The sequence below is a fragment of the Oncorhynchus mykiss genome, chromosome 25 (assembly GCF_057628025.1).
Source record: "Oncorhynchus mykiss isolate SJ-2025 chromosome 25, ASM5762802v1, whole genome shotgun sequence".
NCBI classification, from domain to species: Eukaryota; Metazoa; Chordata; class Actinopteri; order Salmoniformes; family Salmonidae; genus Oncorhynchus; species Oncorhynchus mykiss.
In genome coordinates this window covers 92,869,387-92,885,404 of record NC_143046.1, presented here as the reverse complement: position 1 = coordinate 92,885,404, position 16,018 = coordinate 92,869,387, and the positions used below count along the sequence as shown (strand labels likewise).

General features: G+C 39.5%; 1 protein-coding gene across 1 annotated transcript in view; it reads left to right on the top strand.

The window, feature by feature from the left end:
• Positions 1 to 3,818: 3,818 nt before the first annotated feature.
• dnaaf9 (dynein axonemal assembly factor 9) overlaps positions 3,819 to 16,018 on the top strand; it is a 96,200-nt gene continuing 84,000 nt past the window's right edge. Inside the window, exons 1-3 of the mRNA XM_090221490.1 lie at positions 3,819 to 4,045; positions 7,175 to 7,251; positions 8,242 to 8,367. Of these exons, the coding sequence (XP_090077616.1) occupies positions 3,990 to 4,045; positions 7,175 to 7,251; positions 8,242 to 8,367 (259 nt within the window). The 5' untranslated portion in view covers positions 3,819 to 3,989. The remainder of the gene's footprint in view (positions 4,046 to 7,174; positions 7,252 to 8,241; positions 8,368 to 16,018) is intronic.

The following is a 16,018-nucleotide window of genomic DNA, read 5'->3' as shown; positions in this document are numbered from 1 at the left end:
GTAATTCTGCTTTGAAAGTTGATAAACTTGTGACTTCACTTTTAAGAAAAAGGCCTTTGAGTGTATTGGTACCTACTGGAGAGCCCATCTTTGTCTACACCCATTCAGCATCCTCTTTAAGGATTCATATGTGAGGACATGTACTAAACAAAAGGCTGGTTTGTGCTACGGGTGTGTTTGTAAATTGAATCTGTAGTGCCAGTGTGCTCTGGGTGTTCGTAAACGCAGATAGTTGTCAGATTGTCTGTTCGAAAATTCAGAGCATTTCGGTCTTGGAGCGTTCAGAGCGCACACTGGACGCTCTGGCAGAGGAGTCGGGTTGATCTTACAACGGCAGTCAAGCACCCAAGCTAACTAGCAAACTTTGACTAGCTTGCTAGCTACTTCCAGACACAAATGAGAGAACAGCTCACTGACCATTTTACTCTCCCTAGCAGAGCTGGTTAGGCTGTTTTTATGTTGTCTAGAGTGTTGGTGACTGTAACTGTACTGCTGGCAACAATTGAATGACGTTTTTTTGCCAACGTTTACTGACACTGGCCATTTTCAACGGGTGTTTAGCGTTCGTACATTTGTCAGTTATTCTGCTCTCTGGCACATTCAGATGAGAGTGCTCTGAAATCTGAGTATATAGCCTGAGAGAATTTACGAGCTACGTCTATCGACAGTTGTCGCAGTGATGTCATAAACATTCTATTGAAATGGTTACTTGCATAGTGGAGTCTTTTGTTTAGACATGTAGCTAGCTAGCTAAACAATGAACCAAAATCCCAACTCATAAAGTTACTACCCAGACAGTGACACATCCAACACTCTTAACTGCATCTTGCTGATCTAGGAGTGTACTCATTAGTCCAACAGTTGCAAACAAGACTTTCTATTGGACAAATTCAGGTACGTTTATCCCCGTTTCGTTCCATTTGCTTCTGTTTAAGAAATGTTTTTCAACAGAATCAGTGGAATGAATACACACCTGATCACACACAAACACAGTTTGCAGCATGATCATTTTGTTGTATAATTCCTTCTCGTATCTAAGCGCTCTCCTCCTCTAACCTTTTCTCTTCGCTTCTGGACTTCAGTGCACAACACATCAGCTGTCTGTGAGCAGGCAAAAAAACCTTTCCAAGCCAAACCTTCATATCATAACTGCTAACCACTACACACAGCCTACATCGTTGTCACCATATTAGCTAACGTCATAGTCAACATAGCTGCTAGAACTAATGCATTAGTAAACCTGCTACAATCATGCAGTACAGTTTAGCAGTTACACCGGAGGGCCACGGTGGCAATAAATTAATAAAACCAAAAGCTTACCTTGACTTGGAAAAGTTCCAGTGTAGGATAGATATAGCCAGCTAACTAACTTAGCATTCCTCTCTGTTTGAGCCGGGTGTTTGAGTAGGTTAAACTAGCTAGCATTCGCTAGCTCAGTGAAATTAACAATGAAAAAAATACAACGAACTATAGCTAGCTCAATATCTCTCTCTCTCTCTCTCTCTAGCTTCACCATTATTGTTTAACAAATCAATTTCTTCAAAACTGTTCAACTATTGTCTTTCTCTCTCTTTGAGTCAACTACCCACCACATTTTATGCACGGCAGTACTAGCTAGCTGTAGCTTATGTTTTCAGTACTAGATTAATTCTCCGATCTTATAATTGGGTTGACAACATGTCAGTTCATGTTGCAAGAGCTCTGATAGGTTGGAGGACGTCCTCCGGAAGTTGTCATAATTACTGTGTAAGTCTATGGAAGGGGGGTGAGAACTTAAGTTTTGTATTGAATCAATGTACCCAGAGAAGGACGTAAACTATCTGTCCTCCAGCTACAGTATGGTGCTACCCTACAGAGTGCTGTTGAGGCTACTGTAGACCTTTATTGCAAAACAGTGTGTTTTAATCAATTATTTGGTGACATAAATATATGTGACTCGTTTCAGGAAACTTGGCATATGTCGCACGTAACTACTTCACAGGAGAGGCATGTGAACGTAACATATATTTTTCCATCAAAATGCATTATATGGCAGATATGCCTTCTGGAGCCATTTACATTGCTAGTTATAGCCTTATTTTAGCTAGCTACATTGAACCGAGCTAGTTTTTTTTTAGCTTTCGCTATCTGTAGATTCATGCAGGAGGGCAGAGCTTGGATTATGGTTCATTGTTTAACTACCTACATGTCTAAAGAGAAGACTCCACTATGCAAGTAACCATTTCACCTTCTGTATCCTGGGCATATCACAAATAAACTTGCATTTTATTTGATATAGTGTGTGTTTACCAGAGACGGTAATGTGAAGAACAATATGACCTGCACCCAAGTCCAATTAGGGTATAACGTTAGTTTAACGTAGATGCTGGGAGTTGAGAAGCAGGTGGTAAATGTAATATAACAAATAACATGGAACGATACAACGTAGGAGTTAGGTGCGCGTAATGATAAATGGCAGGTGCGCGTAATGATGAATGCCAGGACCGGTATGTTTGTTTATTCCGTGTGTAACTCTGTGTTGTTGTATGTGTTAAACTGCTTTGCTTTATCTTGGCCAGGTCGCAGTTGTAAATGAGAACTTGTTCTCAACTGGCCTACCTGTATAAACAAAGGTGAAATAAAACACAAAAAAACTATTGAGCCTATTGACTAGTGAGCTAATGTGGCTAATTTCACAGTTGGGTCAAAGTCCTGCAATAAGAGTCACAACCTTTATATTTGTGTAAACTCTTCACAGTTGTGTTCTGTGGGTGTCACTGAGTAAGCTGATACCTACGGATCTTGGGTCCATGAAATGGGGTAAGTGGGCTGTTCAAAATTCTTCTTTTAACCTGTCTCCTCCCCTTCATCTGCACTGGTTGAAGAGGATTTAACAAGCAACATCAATAAGGGATCATAGCTTTCACCTGATCAGTCTGACATGGAAAGAGCAGGTGTCCTTAATGTTTTGTACACGTAGTGTGTGTGTACAATACCTGTTAGATATTATGATCTTCCTGTAATGTGCTTTTGTATGTATGATTGCTGTAAGAAGAGTTTGTTAACATGCTCTAAATGTAATGGGCATATTAGCTCCCTGCTAATTACAGGTGTTTTTCTACAGCCATCCAGAGCATCTAGAACTGCATATCTAATGTGCAATCTTTTTATTAAGTATTTATACATATTGCATTTTTAATATTTTTGTAATTGTTCAATTATTGATTGTAAATCCCAGTCTGATATTGACATTCAAGCACTATCGAGTCATAAACGACATGTGTAATATATTTGTATCAAAACAAACTACGGATCATCTGGAACCATTGGCTGGGCTTCTGTTCTTTATTACCCAGTGCGAGAGAGAGTAAGGATCACATCTGTTACATACACACAGGTGTTCAGAGAGACGCAGATAGGTTAGTCCACTCTGTCTTCCGTAAACAAGCTCTGTAACATGGACATATGGCCCTGTGGGAACACTAACCCTGTGTATCAATTTAGCCTATTTAAAAAATAAATAATTTCTCTCTCCGATATGAAAACCGTACCACAAGCGATGCGTGTTAATGTTCAGATCAACCCCACCTACAGAAGAGTCCTGCGTCTAATGGAACTGTGAGAGTCCTGATCAAGGGCTAACAGGGTTGCATCGACTGCTGCTGTGGTGTAGGAAGGGGGATTCCAATATGTAGGTTACATCCTTTTCTATATTGAAACAACTAATACCACCCCCCCTAAAAAAACTAGGTATGCTCTTTAGTGATATATGTCTAATACCAGCCATAACTAATGTAATTGCATGTTGTTAAGCCTAAATATGACTGTTTTAAAAAGCTACTCCCCTAAATGTGTAATGGTCCAGGCGGTTGCTATGCCGTCGACAGGTCTATAGCAGCAACGCTAACGAACACAATGACGGCACTGGTGCTCGCGCCTTGATCAAATATCGGCGGATTCCAAAAAAAAACGTTATTTTCAAAACGCCATAACGACGGTTGCTAATAAACATGTCTTGTATCCGCAGGGTGAACGGACAATTCCCGTGTATGAGCCCCGCTGTCAGGTAACGTCTATTTCTGACGCTATCTTGTTTACCGAAAAGGGATGTGATGAAGCTAGCTAGCTTAGCTATAAATATTTAGCTGCAGATGTGTTGTTTCTTTACGTTGCTCGGCAGTTGAGCTAGCTAACGTTTGCTTGAAAGCTACTGTTAAGCTATCTCGCCATGTTTGACTATGACATTGGATCGGCTAGATATGAAGCTAACTAATCGATTGATTGTAGCTAGACTAGTTAGCTGCTAGCGTCAATTGCCTAGGAATTCAATCAAAGTCGCACTTTGAGAATGTGCATTGCGGATGGATTCATCTACGTTGCACCTTTTTACTGTCTTTTTTCTTATTTACTGTAGATGCTGTGTTGCTATTTCTGCCTTTCGCAGGTCTGAGTGCGGATTGCACATTTTGATCATACGAAAAAAGGTAGAAGGTGGAAAATTTAAATTACACCACCATCTAACCCTGCATCTTACCTATACACTATCCTCAAAACCCATCCCACTACTTTAGCCCTAAACGATTCTACACCAGGCCGTTGTCCTTGGAGGATGGAAACCCTTCTCTCAACTTCCTGTTGATCTGCTGCACAAAACTCTCACACCCAAATATTTATCTGCTGCTTCAACTATCACATCTTTCTTCTGTGATTTCTGCTCTATCCCTGCAGTTGATCACCATGGTTATAAATGCAAGAAATCCAACCTTATTAAAACTCAACCTCTCTGAATCTCTCTCTTCAGGCCTACTCACTGGGGGGGCTCTCAGTCAAATCCTTCATCCTTGGGCTATCCTCTACTCTCCTTAACGTCTCAGCATATGAAAGTCTTCCCCACTCGAACTCTGGCAATCTCAACTTGTACAGGGCACTTCAGACCCCCAGCTGCATGGGCGCCCCACAGTGTTCTCAACCCCCAACTTCACACTCCCTCTGACTATGCCCTCCTGTACACTTTCTACATTCTGGGATCTCCCTTCTACATACTGCTGCCACATATCCAAATCCTTGGCACCTAATCAACCGTAGCAGGTTTGGAATAAACGCCCTCGCCGAATAGCAAATATACCCCTGCCAGACCTTATTCGTTAGAAACTCCATATTGAAGCTCAGCAAGAAAGACTGTGTAGCCTCCATCTTACCATTTCCACCGGATTTGAGTCTCCCCAAACGGCAGCTGACACAAACACCAGAAATGTTATTTCTCATCTTATCCACCTCCACACTCAATGCCCCCCCAGTGATCACTTCTTTGATCGGCGCCCTACTCCGGAGAACAAAGCACGACCAGGGGTGAAAATTGATTTCATGTCTTCCCAGTACGGGACCACCTATATGTGCACGCACCTAATCATAGAATTACATATAGAATCCATATTCATTCAATAGGATCTCTGTGGGCCTAATCATAGAATTATATATATATATCATTCTTATTCATTCAATAGGATCTCTGTGGGCCTAATCATATAATTATAAATAGAATCCTTATTCATTCAATAGGATCTCTGTAATCATAGTTATTTCATAGTTTTGATGTCTTCACTATTGTTCTACAATGTAGAAAATAGTAAAAATGAAGAAAAACCATGGAATGAGTAGGTTTGTCCAAACTTTTGACTGGTCCTGTGTGTCTATATAGTATTCACTTGGGAACAGATTTCTTGAATTAGAATCACTTGGAGCTGATTTCCTAGTGTTTTCACAGTCTATTATGTCCAACAATAAAACATCAAATGTTTTTATACACGCTTAACCCGGAAGCCAGCCGCACCAATGGGTCGGAGGAAACACCTGGCGACGTGTCAGCGCCCAGCCCGCCACAGGAGTCGCTAGAGTGCGATGGGACAAGGACATCCCAGGGGGCCAAGCCCTCCCCAAGCCGGTCGACGCTGGGGGTCTCCCGGTCGCGACACAGCCTGGGATCGAACCAGGATCTGTAGTAACGCAGCTAGCACTGCCTTAGACCGCTGTGCCACTCGGGAGGCCCAAAATTATTATGTTTTAGTCAAGCATCTGTTTGGGCTTTTTGTGGTCAATTTGCATTCTACAAATATTTATAATTATCTTTATATTTTAGTTGACGTTCTTATCCAGAGCGACTTACAGGAGCAATTAGGGTTAAGTGCCTTGCTCAAGGGCACATCGACAGACTGTTCACCTAGTCGTCTCAGGGATTCAAACCAGTGACCTTTCAATTACTGGCCCGACACTCTTAACCACTAGGCTACCTGCCGACCCTGCCTGTTCCGGCCCCCCGACCATCTGCTTAAGAAAAATGGTCCGTGGCTGAATCTAGTTGATAATCCCTGGTCTAGGCCATGCCACCCGTTTTCAAGTCCATTCGCAAATTTTTCATGCCATGCGTCAGCCTAATGATAAATTATGGTGTAATGGCCGACAGTTTTCTTGACATTTATTTTTCATTACTGTGATTGGCTCATGTTTTACCGGACCATACCGCCTTACTTTCACCCCGAACATGACACCAGTCGAGTCCCGAGACGCCTGACGCAGATCGCTTCCTGCCTCTGGGTGGAGGATAGACAAAAAAGCTAAACAATTCCACTTCTCTAAACTTTGACGGATGTAACAGTTCTCAGTTTGTCCTTTACCCAACTTGAAACAGCATATTGGTCGGCCAAAAAGCATAGATCCACTTTTTCCAAAAACCGCACTCCTACCGGTCCAAAATCATCTCTGGTAGGATTTTCAGGGCAAACGCTGTAAATCTGTACCACCACACCTGCTGCCACAGGAAGGCCTTCATCCTGGTCAGGCTCAGTTTCAGAGGAATCATCACTGACTCCATCTCATGATTCTCAAGAGAGCCAGCAGACCCATGGGATCCAACATCCTCAAAATGCTCAAGTGATAAACTAAATTTAGAAGTACTATTCCCTGGCTTTTATTCAGGCGATGAAGGTTTGTACTTAGAACCATTTTTCCCCCGCTTTCGAGTCATGACATTTCCTCTTTCTCGCCGCCGGACTGATAGCCTTTTGTCCAATTGCTGCTCCAAGGGCACTGGCTTCTATCCAATTGTATGGTTCATATGGTGGATGTTTATTTGTATTTTGACAAATTGGCATCAATGGCACCTACTGTATCTACGTTATATTGTGTTTGTCTTTTTCAGCTGCTCCCGTCTGCGCCATGTCCAGTCACTGCTGTGGGAGGGAGAAGCCAGCCCTGATGGGATTCTTTGCTCTCTGGGTGAGTCCAGCACTGTCTCAATACTGGAGTCACATTCATTCTGAGGAAGTTGGATTTGACAACATGACAATATATTAAACATGGCTTGAATGCAGTAAACTGTCTTGAGATATTATTATTTATACACTTAGTATATCAAACATTAGGAACACCTTCCTAATATTGAGTTTCACCTCCCCCCTTTGCCCTCAATTAATCGGGACATGGACTCCTCAAGGTGTCAAGCGTTCCACGGGGTTGCTGGCCCATGTTGACTCCAATGTTTCCATTTGGGTGCTGGACCAATCTTGATACACATGGGGAACTATTGAGCGTGAAATACCCAGCAGCGTTGCAGTTCTTGACACAAACCGGTGTGCCTGGCATCTACTACCATACCCCGTTCATAGGCACTAAAATCTATGAATGGCACACATACACAATCCTGTGTCAAGGCTTAAAAAAACATGATTTAACCCGACTCCTTCCCTTCATCTACACTAATTGAAGTGGCTTTAACAAGTGACATCAAGAAGGGATCATACAGTAGCTTTCTCCTGGTCAGTCTCTGATGGAAAGAGCAGATGTTCTTAATGTTTTGTACACTATTCCCTGTTTTATATAGATGATGCTTTAGCTATGTTGTAGTCATATTAACTTCCCTGTTTTATATAGATGATGCTTTAGCTATGTTGTAGTCATATTAACTTCCCTGTTTTATATAGATGATGCTTTAGCTATGTTGTAGTCATATTAACTTCCCTGTTTTATATAGATGATGCTTTAGCTATGTTGTAGTCATATTAACTTCCCTGTTTTATATAGATGATGCTTTAGCTATGTTGTAGTCATATTAACTTTCCTGTTTTATATAGATGATGCTTTAGCTATGTTGTAGTCATATTAACTTCCCTGTTTTATATAGATGATGCTTTAGCTATGTTGTAGTCATATTAACTTCCCTGTTTTATTTGATTTCAGCATGATTTGACATGTTAGTTCATATTGCAGGGATTGACAGCAGGTATAATGAGGGCTGCAGTGAGCTGGCCAACTACCTGTTCTACGGACTGTACCGGAAGAACCAGCTGAACCTGGAGCACATTCTGGAGGACTTCCCTGAGGAGGTGCTGGATGGTGAGGAGAAGGGGTTATGGGGTTTAGTATTTCAATAAGATCCCCCAAGGCAGCGGCTACTCTTCCTGTGGTCCAAATAGGAAGCAAAACACAACAAATAGAATCAATAATATACATCATACAATACGCAAATATATAAACATGTCTGTGTCTCCACAGTCCCCGTCATGCCGTAAGGTGTTCTTTAATCTGTTACCTGAGGTGGCAGAGAGTTCCATGTAGTCGTAGCTCTATTTAATACTGTTTGTTTCAAAGCCTCTGTTCTGCACCTGGGGACTATGAAGAGACCTCTGGTTGCATGTTTTGTTTTGTACCGATGAGTGTCCAAACTTTGTGCCAACGGTTTGAACATACAGTTCAGTACCTTAAACACATCAATACCTTGCGCAAATACCCATAGTGATGCAGGCAATCTCTCCTCAACTCTGAGCCAGGGGAGACTGACATGCATGTGACTGACATCCACCTCCGTGTACATCTAAGTGCAACGTGCTGCCCTGTTGTGGACCGACTGCAGTTTATCTATGTCCAGGGCATAAAATTAACACCCGGAAAATGCGGGTAGATTTAGGTATTCCTGTGTTAGAATATCTATTTCACCAGCCACGCAGCAACATGGGGTTAGGATCAGTATATAGTCAGTTATGATCAATATATAGTCAGTAGTAGGGGTTATGATCAGTATATAGTCAGTAGTAGGGGTTATGATCAGTATACAGTCAGTTATGATCAGTATATAGTGAGTAGTAGGGGTTATGATCAGTATATAGTCAGTAGTAGGGGTTATGATCAGTATATAGTCAGTAGTAGGGGTTATGATCAGTATAGTCAGTAGTAGGGGTTATGATCAGTATATAGTCATTAGTAGGGGTTAGGATCAGTAAATAGTCAGTAGTAGGGGTTATGATCAGTATATAGTGAGTTGTAGGGGTTATGATCAGTATATAGTCAGTAGTAGGGGTTATGATCAGTATATAGTCAGTAGTAGGGGTTATGATCAGTATATAGTGAGTAGTAGGGGTTATGATCAGTATATAGTCAGTAGTAGGGGTTATGATCAGTATATAGTGAGTAGTAGGGGTTATGATCAGTATATAATCAGTAGTAGGGGTTATGATCAGTATATAGTCAGTAGTAGGGGTTATGATCAGTATATAGTGAGTAGTAGGGGTTATGATCAGTATATAATCAGTAGTAGGGGTTATGATCAGTATATAGTCAGTAGTAGGGGTTATGATCAGTATATAGTCAGTAGTAGGGGTTAGGATCAGTATAGTTAGTAGTAGGGGTTATGATCAGTATATAGTCAGTTATGATCAGTATATTGTCAGTAGTAGGGGTTATGATCAGTATATAGTCAGTAGTAGGGGTTATGATCAGTATATAGTCAGTAGTAGGGGTTATGATCAGTATAGTTAGTAGTAGGGGTTATGATCAGTATATAGTCAGTTATGATCAGTATATTGTCAGTAGTAGGGGTTATGATCAGTATATAGTCAGTAGTAGGGGTTATGATCAGTATAGTTAGTAGTAGGGGTTATGATCAGTATATAGTCAGTTATGATCAGTATATAGTCAGTAGTAGGGGTTATGATCAGTATATAGTCAGTAGTAGGGGTTATGGGGTTATGATCAGTATATAGTCAGTAGTAGTGGTTAGGATCAGTATATAGTCAGTTATGATCAGTATAGTCAGTAGTAGGGGTTATGGGGTTAGGATCAGTACATAGTCAGTCGTATGGGTTATGATCAGTATATAGTCAGTTATGATCAGTATATAGTCAGTAGTAGGGGTTATGATCAGTATATAGTCAGCAGTAGTGGTTAGGATCAGTATATAGTCAGTAGTAGGGGTTATGATCAGTATATAGTCAGTAGTAGGGGTTAGGATCAGTATATAGTCAGTAGTAGGGGTTATGATCAGTATATAGTGAGTAGTAGGGGTTATGATCAGTATAGTTAGTAGTAGGGGTTAGGATCAGTATAGTTAGTAGTAGGGGTTAGGATCAGTATATAGTCAGTAGTAGGGGTTATGGGGTTATGATCAGTATATAGTCAGTAGTAGGGGTTAGGATCAGTATATAGTCAGTAGTAGGGGTTATGATCAGTATATAGTCAGTAGTAGGGGTTATGATCAGTATAAAGTCAGTAGTAGGGGTTAGGATCAGTATAGTTAGTAGTAGTAGTTAGGATCAGTATATAGTCAGTAGTAGGGGTTATGATCAGTATATAGTCAGTTATGATCAGTATATAGTCAGTAGTAGGGGTTATGATCAGTATATAGTCAGTAGTAGGGGTTATGATCAGTATATAGTCAGTAGTAGGGTTTAGGATCAGTATATAGTCAGTAGTAGGGGTTATGATCAGTATATAGTCAGTAGTAGGGGTTATGATCAGTATATAGTCAGTAGTAGGGTTTAGGATCAGTATATAGTCAGTAGTAGGGGTTATGATCAGTATATAGTCAGTTATGATCAGTATATAGTCAGTAGTAGGGGTTAGGATCAGTATATAGTCAGTAGTAGGGGTTATGATCAGTATAGTTAGTAGTAGGGGTTAGGATCAGTATATAGTCAGTTATGGGGTTATGATCAGTATATAGTCAGTAGTAGGGGTTAGGATCAGTATAGTTAGTAGTAGGGGTTATGATCAGTGTATAGTCAGTAGTAGGGGTTATGATCAGTATATAGTCAGTAGTAGGGGTTATGATCAGTATATAGTCAGTAGTAGGGGTTAGGATCAGTATATAGTTAGTAGTAGGGGTTATGATCAGTATATAGTCAGTAGTAGGGGTTAGGATCAGTATATAGTCAGTAGTAGGGGTTTGGATCAGTATATAGTCAGTAGTAGGGGTTAGGATCAGTATATAGTCAGTTATGATCAGTATATAGTCAGTAGTAGGGGTTATGATCAGTATATAGTCAGTAGTAGGGGTTATGGGGTTATGATCAGTATATAGTCAGTAGTAGGGGTTATGATCAGTATATAGTCAGTAGTAGGGGTTATGATCAGTATACAGTCAGTTATGATCAGTATATAGTGAGTAGTAGGGGTTATGATCAGTATATAGTCAGTAGTAGGGGTTATGATCAGTATATAGTCAGTAGTAGGGGTTATGATCAGTATAGTCAGTAGTAGGGGTTATGATCAGTATATAGTCATTAGTAGAGGTTAGGATCAGTAAATAGTCAGTAGTAGGGGTTATGATCAGTATATAGTCAGTAGTAGGGGTTCGGATCAGTATATAGTCAGTAGTAGGGGTTATGATCAGTATATAGTCAGTTATGATCAGTATATAGTCAGTAGTAGGGGTTAGGATCAGTATATAGTCAGTTATGATCAGTATATAGTCAGTAGTAGGGGTTATGATCAGTATATAGTCAGTAGTAGGGGTTATGGGGTTATGATCAGTATATAGTCAGTAGTAGGGGTTATGATCAGTATATAGTCAGTAGTAGGGGTTATGATCAGTATACAGTCAGTTATGATCAGTATATAGTGAGTAGTAGGGGTTATGATCAGTATATAGTCAGTAGTAGGGGTTATGATCAGTATATAGTCAGTAGTAGGGGTTATGATCAGTATAGTCAGTAGTAGGGGTTATGATCAGTATATAGTCATTAGTAGGGGTTAGGATCAGTAAATAGTCAGTAGTAGGGGTTATGATCAGTATATAGTGAGTTGTAGGGGTTATGATCAGTATATAGTCAGTAGTAGGGGTTATGATCAGTATATAGTCAGTAGTAGGGGTTATGATCAGTATATAGTCAGTAGTAGGGGTTATGATCAGTATATAGTCAGTAGTAGGGGTTATGATCAGTATATAGTGAGTAGTAGGGGTTATGATCAGTATATAGTCAGTAGTAGGGGTTATGATCAGTATATAGTGAGTAGTAGGGGTTATGATCAGTATATAATCAGTAGTAGGGGTTATGATCAGTATATAGTCAGTAGTAGGGGTTATGATCAGTATATAGTGAGTAGTAGGGGTTATGATCAGTATATAATCAGTAGTAGGGGTTATGATCAGTATATAGTCAGTAGTAGGGGTTATGATCAGTATATAGTCAGTAGTAGGGGTTAGGATCAGTATAGTTAGTAGTAGGGGTTATGATCAGTATATAGTCAGTTATGATCAGTATATTGTCAGTAGTAGGGGTTATGATCAGTATATAGTCAGTAGTAGGGGTTATGATCAGTATATAGTCAGTAGTAGGGGTTATGATCAGTATAGTTAGTAGTAGGGGTTATGATCAGTATATAGTCAGTTATGATCAGTATATTGTCAGTAGTAGGGGTTATGATCAGTATATAGTCAGTAGTAGGGGTTATGATCAGTATAGTTAGTAGTAGGGGTTATGATCAGTATATAGTCAGTTATGATCAGTATATAGTCAGTAGTAGGGGTTATGATCAGTATATAGTCAGTAGTAGGGGTTATGGGGTTATGATCAGTATATAGTCAGTAGTAGTGGTTAGGATCAGTATATAGTCAGTTATGATCAGTATAGTCAGTAGTAGGGGTTATGGGGTTAGGATCAGTACATAGTCAGTCGTATGGGTTATGATCAGTATATAGTCAGTTATGATCAGTATATAGTCAGTAGTAGGGGTTATGATCAGTATATAGTCAGCAGTAGTGGTTAGGATCAGTATATAGTCAGTAGTAGGGGTTATGATCAGTATATAGTCAGTAGTAGGGGTTAGGATCAGTATATAGTCAGTAGTAGGGGTTATGATCAGTATATAGTGAGTAGTAGGGGTTATGATCAGTATAGTTAGTAGTAGGGGTTAGGATCAGTATAGTTAGTAGTAGGGGTTAGGATCAGTATATAGTCAGTAGTAGGGGTTATGGGGTTATGATCAGTATATAGTCAGTAGTAGGGGTTAGGATCAGTATATAGTCAGTAGTAGGGGTTATGATCAGTATATAGTCAGTAGTAGGGGTTATGATCAGTATATAGTCAGTAGTAGGGGTTAGGATCAGTATAGTTAGTAGTAGTAGTTAGGATCAGTATATAGTCAGTAGTAGGGGTTATGATCAGTATATAGTCAGTTATGATCAGTATATAGTCAGTAGTAGGGGTTATGATCAGTATATAGTCAGTAGTAGGGGTTATGATCAGTATATAGTCAGTAGTAGGGTTTAGGATCAGTATATAGTCAGTAGTAGGGGTTATGATCAGTATATAGTCAGTAGTAGGGGTTATGATCAGTATATAGTCAGTAGTAGGGTTTAGGATCAGTATATAGTCAGTAGTAGGGGTTATGATCAGTATATAGTCAGTTATGATCAGTATATAGTCAGTAGTAGGGGTTATGATCAGTATATAGTCAGTAGTAGGGGTTATGATCAGTATATAGTCAGTAGTAGGGGTTATGATCAGTATATAGTCAGTAGTAGGGGTTTTGATCAGTATATAGTCAGTAGTAGGGGTTATGATCAGTATATAGTCAGTAGTAGGGGTTAGGATCAGCATATAGTCAGTAGTAGGGGTTATGATCAGTATATCGTGAGTAGTAGGGGTTATGATCAGTATATAGTCAGTAGTAGGGGTTATGATCAGTATATAGTCAGTAGTAGGGGTTATGATCAGTATAGTTAGTAGTAGGGGTTATGATCAGTATATAGTCAGTTATGATCAGTATATAGTCAGTAGTAGGGGTTATGATCAGTATAGTTAGTAGTAGGGGTTATGATCAGTATATAGTCAGTTATGATCAGTATATAGTGAGTAGTAGGGGTTATGATCAGTATATAGTCAGTAGTAGGGGTTATGATCAGTATATAGTCAGTAGTAGGGGTTATGATCAGTATATAGTCAGTAGTAGGGGTTATGATCAGTATATAGTCAGTTATGATCAGTATATAGTGAGTAGTAGGGGTTATGATCAGTATATAGTCAGTAGTAGGGGTTAGGATCAGTATAGTTAGTAGTAGGGTTATGATCAGTATATAGTCAGTTATGATCAGTATATAGTCAGTAGTAGGGGTTATGATCAGTATATAGTCAGTTATGATCAGTATATAGTCAGTAGTAGGGGTTATGATCAGTATATAATCAGTAGTAGGGGTTATGATCAGTATATAATCAGTAGTAGGGGTTATGATCAGTATATAGTCAGTAGTAGGGGTTATGATCAGTATATAGTCAGTTATGATCAGTATATAGTCAGTAGTAGGGGTTATGATCAGTATATAATCAGTAGTAGGGGTTATGATCAGTATATAGTCAGTAGTAGGGGTTATGATCAGTATATAATCAGTAGTAGGGGTTATGATCAGTATAGTTAGTAGTAGGGGTTAGGATCAGTATATAGTCAGTTATGGGGTTATGATCAGTATATAATCAGTAGTAGGGGTTATGATCAGTATAGTCAGTAGTAGGGGTTATGATCAGTATATAGTCAGTAGTAGGGGTTATGATCAGTATATAGTCAGTAGTAGGGGTTATGATCAGTATATAATCAGTAGTAGGGGTTATGATCAGTATATAGTCAGTAGTAGGGGTTATGATCAGTATATAGTCAGTAGTAGGGGTTATGATCAGTATATAGTCAGTAGTAGGGGTTATGATCAGTATATAGTCAGTAGTAGGGGTTATGATCAGTATATAGTCAGTAGTAGGGGTTAGGATCAGCATATAGTCAGTAGTAGGGGTTATGATCAGTATATAGTGAGTAGTAGGGGTTATGATCAGTATATAGTCAGTAGTAGGGGTTATGATCAGTATATAGTCAGTAGTAGGGGTTATGATCAGTATAGTTAGTAGTAGGGGTTATGATCAGTATATAGTCAGTTATGATCAGTATATAGTCAGTAGTAGGGGTTATGATCAGTATAGTTAGTAGTAGGGGTTATGATCAGTATATAGTCAGTAGTAGGGGTTAGGATCAGTATAGTTAGTAGTAGGGGTTATGATCAGTATATAGTCAGTTATGATCAGTATATAGTCAGTAGTAGGGGTTATGATCAGTATATAGTCAGTTATGATCAGTATATAGTCAGTAGTAGGGGTTATGATCAGTATATAGTCAGTAGTAGGGGTTATGATCAGTATATAGTCAGTAGTAGGGGTTATGATCAGTATATAGTCAGTAGTAGGGGTTATGATCAGTATATAGTCAGTAGTAGGGGTTATGATCAGTATATAGTCAGTAGTAGGGGTTATGATCAGTATAGTTAGTAGTAGGGGTTATGATCAGTATATAGTCAGTTATGATCAGTATATAGTCAGTAGTAGGGGTTATGATCAGTATAGTTAGTAGTAGGGGTTATGATCAGTATATAGTCAGTTATGATCAGTATATAGTGAGTAGTAGGGGTTATGATCAGTATATAGTCAGTAGTAGGGGTTATGATCAGTATATAGTCAGTAGTAGGGGTTATGATCAGTATAGTTAGTAGTAGGGGTTAGGATCAGTATATAGTCAGTTATGGGGTTATGATCAGTATATAATCAGTAGTAGGGGTTATGATCAGTATAGTCAGTAGTAGGGGTTATGATCAGTATATAGTCAGTAGTAGGGGTTATGATCAGTATATAGTCAGTAGTAGGGGTTATGATCAGTATATAATCAGTAGTAGGGGTTATGATCAGTATATAGTCAGTAGTAGGGGTTATGATCAGTATATAGTCAGTAGTAGGGG